The 9,118-nt window shown below is 36.3% G+C and overlaps 1 protein-coding gene across 1 annotated transcript; it reads right to left on the bottom strand.

The window, feature by feature from the left end:
- Window positions 1-783: 783 nt before the first annotated feature.
- On the bottom strand, window positions 784-4,597 carry LOC144198376 (N-acetylaspartate synthetase-like). Its single transcript, XM_077719340.1, has 4 exons — window positions 4,551-4,597; window positions 2,962-3,231; window positions 1,922-2,086; window positions 784-1,536 (listed from the first exon to the last, which is right to left on the bottom strand). The coding sequence occupies exons 1-4, from the start codon at window positions 4,570-4,572 to the stop codon at window positions 1,154-1,156; spliced, it is 840 nt and encodes a 279-aa protein (XP_077575466.1). The 5' UTR covers window positions 4,573-4,597; the 3' UTR covers window positions 784-1,153.
- Window positions 4,598-9,118: the final 4,521 nt, after the last annotated feature.

The following is a 9,118-nucleotide window of genomic DNA, read 5'->3' as shown; positions in this document are numbered from 1 at the left end:
ATCCAAGTCACTTTAACTGGTATTTCCCACACATGAAAAAAATATTTGTATAGGTATTATGCAAAATGATTTTTTTTCATCAATTTAAGCATATTGCATATTCTCATTTCCACTATCTATCATTTTAATATCAAAAAGTGGAGGATATTATTGTTTGAACCACAGTGGTGTCACATTAGTACTACTGCGATCTCACTTCCACATTCTCATAGCTTGTGTCCTGGCCCATATGTTAAGAGATTGTGGCCTCGTACATTCCTTACCACACACTCCTCCCCTGTCTCTATTTCTTCTTCCTCTTCGCTGCTTAGTTTTGGAGGGGAATGACTCCGAACAAGCTAACAGGTTTTGTTTAATAAAGGATAGCAGGTTCCTTCTGTGTATTAATGCACAGTACTTCACTTTCACTTCACAGATTTCCTAGTAATTTTGGGCACGTTTGACATCGAAGCATGTCGAATGCTAAGGGAAAAAAAATCAGCAGAGGCCCAGAATATTCTGAGCCATTTAGCTTAGCAGTTCAGATCCGGTTGTCAAAATAAAATGGCCTCATTAGTGTAAATTCAAACCCAAATAGTGATAATATTGTTCAATGAATGTCTCTTGAAGAATAGCAGTCATACCTGTTGTTTTTTCTTTGTATGAAGTAAATAAAAACACTTTTGGTCACCAGTACTTTAAAGTCTACTAATATAAAATAGGTACAAGGTCTTGTTTCAAGTGGTCACGGAATATTTAGCCAGTCCTAGGTAATGCTCGGAACCTCGGTTTGACATGTTTCTGCTCCATTTGATTGAATTGGAATCAAGCAAGATGGCTACATTAAAAGCTCCCTATCGTCAGCTTTGGGCTCTGAATTCATATCTGCCTCGGTGGACTGTAACAAGTTGAATAGTAAAGCTTATATTTTGAAGATGTTTTACTTTCCCTTTTTAAATTCACATTTTCAAAAAGAAATTGAATCGTGCAAACCTTCAAAAAGATGTATTTATTATACAAAAGAGCATAATTTATTAAAATAATTGCTCTTCTCTTCAGTACTAAACATTGTGCTGTTGTTATTTCTCTTGTCATATTTCATTTCTATTCTAATCAAGTTTCCACTTTAATCAGGACAGATCAAGTTGTTCAATAGTTTTTGTTATTACAGAAGTCAGTGTATATTTAATGACATATTTTTCACTTCTAGTCTGTAGTGATGATGCTGAACCCTGTAGAATATTCTTTCAAGTAGTGATGGTGTTGTACCATTTGAGACATATCCATTAATGACTTCTCTACATTGGAATCCTAATCGCTGGTAGAGCTTGTGTGCAGCAGGGGAGTAGGCTGTGGTTCCCAGGACAACAGTTGTGTATCCTTGAATTTTGGCAAATTCCATAACTTTACTTCCAAGCGCTATGCCTACGCCACAACGCCGACACCGGCGGTCAACTGACATACGCTTCAGTTCAACAAAACCTCCTTTTTTCTGGCCAACTGCTGCAACGATACCTACCACTTGGCCGTCTAGAACTGCGACCCACATGTGGGAATCTGATGGAGAGAACACAAAATTTAAATAGACAAAAAATACTAAGTGGGAACTGGCATTCTCAGTACAGATAAACTTTTATTACAACTTCCGATGTTGTGTGAGTGTGTGTGAAAAGTTTTGTGGGAATCAGTTGGTGTGACACATTCCCAGAACATAACTTTGCAGTACTGTGAATACAGAATATCATCTTGGTAGCCACTGCATTTTATTTAAATATATTTATCCATACAAAGATAAATATAGCCTTTATCTTTGATTGGAGGTCAGAAAATTGAAAGTTACAAACAAATCTTTGAACTTTAGTTCGCAGTTTACAACATTACGCATCTACCTCCATACTTCACTTTTCATTTTACATTTTAAAGCTTAAACCAAATTATTTACCTGGTGAGTTCATGTAAAACTCTTCAATGTGACCCATGTCTTTGTTCATGGCTTCTTCCATGTAGCCATGAATTACTCGAGTACTCCAGAAGTAACGGCCACCAAGCACAAAAACAAGGAGGAGTCCTATCACCCACCAACACATGGTGAGCAGAAAACTGACCGCTGTTAAATAAAAAGATAAAGATAGATGAAAATGAAAGTATCTGTAGGACGTTTTTTTTTTGTTTTGTTTGTTTTTTGCAACCACTGATTAATCTTGCTGAAGTTAATAAGTCAAAGTAATAAAAAGAGTATAAGATGGTGTTGTAAAATATATGCAGGGTACACATCTTCAATCTAAGGTCGGCCCTCACTCTGTGGAGTTTGTATATTCTCCCTGGGCTTGTGTGGGTTTTTTACGGGTACTCTGGTTTCCTTCCACAACCCAAAAACATGTAAAGTAGGGTGGCTGAACAATTTCACTAAATTTCCCCGATGTGTGTGAGCATGAATGGATATGTCACCTCTTGCCCTGTGATTGGCTGGCAATTTGTTTGTATTGAAAAAGTCCCATAACCATAGCAAAATGTAAAAAAAATAAAACAAAGTCACCTATATTAAGAATATAACGATGATCCTATCGAAGTTTTATCAACAGAAAACAAGTCAACTCAGAAATTATTTAAAAATCAAATTTTTCATAATGACTACCTCACCAAAAGTTGATGTCTGGAGACCTCGAACAACTTCCAGTTTTAGTGAAGTAAAGATAAGTAATACAACATTTTTTAATCTCATAAATGTATGACTTTTACTCCCAATTTTATTTAAATCTTCTAATATAACATGAAAAGCAATGTTGCGATCGTCACTAAATGTTGATGCCCTCGAGGCTTGTGATTAGTTAGCGAACAATTCAATTTGTAACCCTGCCCACTGCCATGTGAGGATAAGCAAAACAGAAAATGTATTAATGGGCAGTACTGTTTGCCAACAAACACTTTAAAAAATAATACATTGTGTATATATAGGTCAAAAACTTGGATGCAGATTTGTACCTGTCATTGTGAAATACAGCAGAACACTCTCAGGATGACATTTCAAACCTCTGAAGGCTGTGTCAAATATCATCTCCATCATTCCTTCCGCAAAGATCCGTTGAACGTGCACTTGATCCTCTGACTCAAACTCGCGTATAACTACAGTTGGATATTTCGTGTCGCCTCCATTTTGAAGTTCGGTCGGCACCCTTCCCAGGATTTTTTCCTCCATATCAATTTCCTGGCAGAGTGTTACGCCAATTGGGTTTTTTTGTTTGTTTTCACAATCTATGAAAATAAAAATAAATACATTACCATTCTATATTTGCAGAATAACAAAGGTATTAGGATATTTATGTAGAACAGAGGATCAAGAGGTTACATATCAACCTCACAGTTTAGTATATTCAGTTTGAGTGGTCTTTTACATCTATTGGTGTTCTCTGGGATTTCCACTTTCCTCCCACAACCCCAAAACACTCATGAGAGGTTAATTAAACACTCTACAATAGCTCTTGGCATTATTGTCAGTAAGTCAGTATGAATAGTTGTTTCCATGTGAGGATAGTCGAGATTATCGGAAGGTATGCATTTTGCCGCAATTTGATAATAATTCTACTTTTTACAATACTATATTTAATTTCCAAATGGTCAAGGTAGCTTAGAAATTCAACTTGATTTTCTTGTCCAAAAATGGGAGCAGTTCCTCTCCAATTCAAATAACATTTAATTTTTTTAATGTTTTTATGTATTTTGCATTAAATCCAGAGGAGACGGCAATATTTAACGCAATGAGGAATGTATACACATGTAGTTACTGTTTATGTTTAAACCAATAATCTGAATATGACATAGTGCAGTAAAAGAGTTCTAGTTCCTGTTCCCATGCTCTGTTTTTTTACAATTGAAATTTGAGGTATAAAAGCTTTCGCTGCAAATATTGTGCTTACTCAGGAATATCACGTAAATGTGACTATAACAGCAAACCCTCTATTTTGCTATTTTTGAGGTAATGGTTCAAATGTCCATCTTTTTGTGATAATGAATTAGGGCCATCTTTGGACTACAAAGCACATAAAACTATTGTAATTTACCTCGACTCTATTAAAATACAGTGGGGCTTGTACAGTTACTCACAGGGTGCAGTCAAGTCTTAAATTTTCCCCAAAGTGGACATAGTCGCTGTATGACACTGACAGCTAGACTGTCTAAGTACATTGCTTTCTGACACGCTATATTTATATAGTGAAAAGGCGGACGTGTGACAGACGATCCAGATTAGAGCCAAAATGGGTAAAAGTAGACCGGTTTTACAAAAACGTACTTTAAAAAAAATAAAAGTTTGCGTACAAAAGTAGTTATACGGTGTACACAATTTGAAATGATCAAAACATGTAGAAAATACAGGAAAAACATACGCTGACACGGATGCAGTGTCAGTGACATCTGTAAAAACTTGACTCTTCCGTCATAATCAAACAGAACTCTTAATTTAAACATTGTCAACTACCTTAAAACTAATTCAAAATACCACAAAAGTCCTCAAATGAAGAAACAATGTACTCTTTGTCATTCACTGAGAGAGAAAGAAAAATAAAGTTACCAACCTTCATGTTTCTTAGTTGACATTTAATTGCCGCTTGTTTGGGTGTGGGCTGAAGAAATGGCTGCTTGAAGATAAAGGCCCTTATCTATCGAAAGAAAAATTCACACGTCGTTCCTCCCCAAAAAAAAAATACATTTAACCACGTTAATAAAGTACAATAACATAACGGTAAGATATTTCCCAAAAATAAATGTGGATTTTGAATGAAAGGCTTTCTACAACACAAGGCAAGGTGTCATTGCTTTGAATGAAAAAAACAAAACAAAAAAAACACCTGGCATTCACTGATTCACTGTTTCCTTGCGACTAAAATTGGGATGAACTATGTCATTTACTAGAAAAATAGTTTATCCATTAGTGATACTAGTGCTAAAGTATTTGAATGTGTTCACAACCATTTCAATAGTGTAAAAATAGATTGATGTAATGACGACAGAAAATCTGTTTGTGAGAGCAGGCCACATGTAGAGAAGGTGGGTGAGGAATGACTCAGATGGGAAAACTCCATCCAAAGCTCTCAAGATGAAAATCAATGTCACCTGAGAAAAGATCAGTTGGATTATTTGTTTAAAGAAGATATGGAAAAAAATGTTTTTCGAGCATTCCTTAAATGGCCTGAAAGAATCATGTGCTTTTTTTCACATGGTTCTCAATTGTTAAACCAAGATGTTTCCATTTAAAAAGTTGATAAACACCACGTTAGAGTTGCAATTGTTTTTATTCTGTGTTTTTCCAACTGATGTTGTGGCCAGCACCAACCAACCGATGAACGATATCACATTTTGGTCTTTATTTAGGTTGTTAGAGATCTCTGCAGGCTATGTAAAGTAAAATGGTGAACATTTTCAATCTTACATATAGTACCTTTTATTCTGATGAAGTGAGTGGGGGGGGGGGGGGGTTGAAGGTGGTGCATACATATGTGCCGCCATCTTGCAGAGGATCTAAGACACATGCATGCAAAATGAGAGGTGATACAGGAACATATGTAGAGCAGATTTATAAAAATAGGAGTGACTGAGATTTATGAGATATATTTTGGGACTTCTTGCACATTGGAGCTGTTAATTTATATTCATTGTTGGCCCACATGTATGCATACAGGTCAGCATGTGCTTAAATCCAGGAAGTATGGTGTAGAAAACGTCTGTCTCACAGTGCCATATCAGTGACACCAAATGGCGTCTCCAAGATTACGTTGTACGTTTTCACACTTAAGTCTTCCAAATGTTCTCTAATGCAATGTAATCCAAGAATGTGAATCAAACATCATAGCCCTTCTATTATTGTATTAACTTGCCAGCTTTTATTTTTAGATGAGGATAGATATTACACTGAAAAAAACAAGCCTGGTGGATCTTCATCGAAACCGTATGGTTGCTCATATTAAACTTCCCATTCATACTCGCGCTCATAACTATGGGCAATTTAGAGTGTCCAATTTGGTGTCTTTGGAATGTGGGAGGAAACCGGAGTACCCGGAGAAAACCCACAAAGGCCCGGGGAGAACATGCAAACTCTACATAGGTGGATTGACCTGGATTTGAACCCAGGACCCCAGAGCTGTGATGGTGATGTGCAAACCAGTCAAGCTGCCCATATGACATAATTCACATCACAAAATTCAATCATCACATGACTAAACACCATAGATAATTCTCAGCAGTTGAACTTGATACTTGCTGCTTGCATGTCACAATAAATAACCCTAGAATGTTAGAATGTAAAAATATTGGTTAAACACAAACAAATATCTGACTCAAGCACAAGTGCAATGAACTTATGACTGACATCAAGAGGAAGTTCTCTTGAGGGTTGTATGGCGGTTGTCAACCATAATACTGGAGTATTACTGCCTCCTTCTGTCACACTGCCTAGCAGCTACTTATCTTTAAATCCATTATTCTTGTCCTAAATCCCATAGAAGTCACATTAGTATTTTAACATGTTTCTTATTCCCCTTTCCTGAAACCACAATTGCTCCTATCAACCTTTTAAAAAATCTCTTCACCTTCTCACGCCCATTTTTACACCTGTACTGTTGCATCAATTGGTGCAGTTTATTTAAAAAAGATATTTCACATGAGATTCAGATTACAACAGCTTTTGCTGTCCTTTGTACATCACGAGTCTCAGACTATTGAAAGACTTTTATGTAAGGGCATGCGTTAGAATCTGTTGCATCATGCGATGGTCACACTGGTAGCAAAACAGTGCCAGAACATTGCACCACCATCAGTGTGCTCCACACTTGGTAGGATTGACTGGCTCACCTTTAATCATCAGATGTGACATCTGAGCACAAATCAAACCAAGATTGTCATTAGTTTGAGTGTCTTCAACCCTCCATTTAAGATCTCTACCCCTCTAAACTTCAGGTTTTATGCCAACGAGATCTTATGTGGGCCAGACCTTTTTAATTTTGGCCTGAAAAGTTAATTTACTAGCAGTGTTAGGATTGGACGCTTAGTAGTGTGAGTGATGGTGAAAGATGAGCATTGACAGCCAGTTTCAGTGAATTGAATATCTATCATGGTCAATGACAGGCATTGAGTTAGTTTTGTGTCACTTCCTTGTCATTTTATGGTAGCATATATTCTGCAATATAGGGCACACTTTCAATGAATTGCCTATTTTAAAATGTTTCATATATAAGATGCGCTGGATTATTAAGTTGCCAAAGTAGTGATGGTGGTGGAAGTAGTATCAGTAGTCGTGGTAGCAAGGAGTGAGTAGAGTAGTAGAGTTGTACAATAAATAGCCAATATTTATGGGGTAAATTCATATTTAGAGTTTACTTCTAGTAAATTTCGGGTCATTTCCTATTGATTCCATTTCCATTGGTCAGTTTCTCTTTATCTCGGGGCATTTCCTGATTATTTCATGTTGATTTTGTTTCATTTTAAGGTTCCTTATTAGCTCATTAGCTATTGAGTGCTCAAACTGAACAGATGTTTCTGTTTTTTCAGCGGCTATGTAAAAAAAAAAAGATTTGATTCTGTATGTAGTGTTGGAATGGGCTATAGAGTAGATGTAAAAACCTCATGGGCCGGATCAGACCTGGTAGGGTGTCATTCTCGGCCCGCAGGCCATACATTTAACACACAAGTGGTACAGGAAATGTAAAAAATAATGGGTGGAAGGACACATGGAACAATGCAAAAACAATCATATGAGCCATGCAGAGAAATCCTTTGCAGAATTAAAAAATATTGCAGTTTATTTTAAATACATTTCAGCATTCGATATCTTAATCTACTTTTTATGTTCAATCATATACTTTATAACTTCAACCCTCAGCCCAGAAATTAGTGAAATGACGTCCAGTCAAACCCACTCAAATTGCGTATATAAATTCTGTGGATGCGTCAGAGCGATCTTTTGCCAAGTACAATTGGAATGTGAAGGATGAGCTGTCTAGTGCACTTGTTACATCCTTATATAGGAATTGAAAGATCTCAGGGATACAAAGGAGATTAGTGTCCATGTTGGTTTCACAAATGAGAGTATTATGGAATAATAAGGATTATGAAAACCTCACGTTTTCAAGTATTTTCATTAACTGTTGACTTTAAATTGATAAATACTAGTCACACTGTCTAATAATATTTCATAATAAGCCAGTATTTGCATTAGGTTGCAGAACAGACTGCCTTGTCAACTTGATTATAATATAAAAACATTTAAAACCGGCAAAAACAAACATTTTTCATTCAACAAAATGGTTCGCTTTAGTTTACCGCATTTATACAGCACTCTCGATTCATAAATTTATTTCTTGTTTTTACTACACCTGACTGTATTTTAATATACATGAACTAAATAGCAGTTATTATTTCAGATATGACAAATGCATTTGAAAATTCGATTGACATCATTCATTTATACGTACAATGGTGAACAGTTATATATTAGTTTCATCATAGTGTGTGACATAGGCATGAATTGTAATCTGGTTGCAGTTGTTATGTATCTAATTTCTGTTTTGCGCCGTGGGTTTGTTGATGCTGGACCACTGACAACTGCCTGGAGGACTTATACAACATTGTGCCTGCGCATGTGCATGTGTGTGCGTGCGTGTGTGTGTTTGGCTCAATAGGAGTCAACCAAAAAGATCTTCCCACTCAAGGACATCAGGTTAACAAAGATTTTTTTATATATATATATATAGTTAATGCTGCATGTAATGACATGCTTTTCTTTTATACAGTAAAAATGACAAGTAAACCAGTTAGAAATTTTCTTTCCTTTTCCGCAAATTAATATGTACACCAGCAAAGAAAAAAAGACAAGAGGTTGACAGTGTAACAAAAGAGTTATTTTCATTTAATTTTCAAAGCTCTGAGGAGAAAGGATAATGCTTGCCTTCAAGTCCAAAGTTGTTGGTTTTTTTTAGGGGGGGGGCAACCATGAAATGACAAGTTGCTTTGCACACCCACTCTTCAACTCCTACTGTACTTCAACCTTGACACCTTTGCTTTTGCTTCCATCCAAGGCAGCTGCAGGTTGTATGGTGGATGGAATGAAAGCATACTAGGAATGGTTTGGTAAAGCTAAAGAATGGATTAA

The sequence above is a fragment of the Stigmatopora nigra genome, chromosome 6 (genome assembly GCF_051989575.1).
Source record: "Stigmatopora nigra isolate UIUO_SnigA chromosome 6, RoL_Snig_1.1, whole genome shotgun sequence".
NCBI lineage: Eukaryota > Metazoa > Chordata > Actinopteri > Syngnathiformes > Syngnathidae > Stigmatopora > Stigmatopora nigra.
The sequence above is the reverse complement of the archived record's forward strand: the minus strand, read 5'-3'. Positions and strand labels throughout refer to the sequence as shown.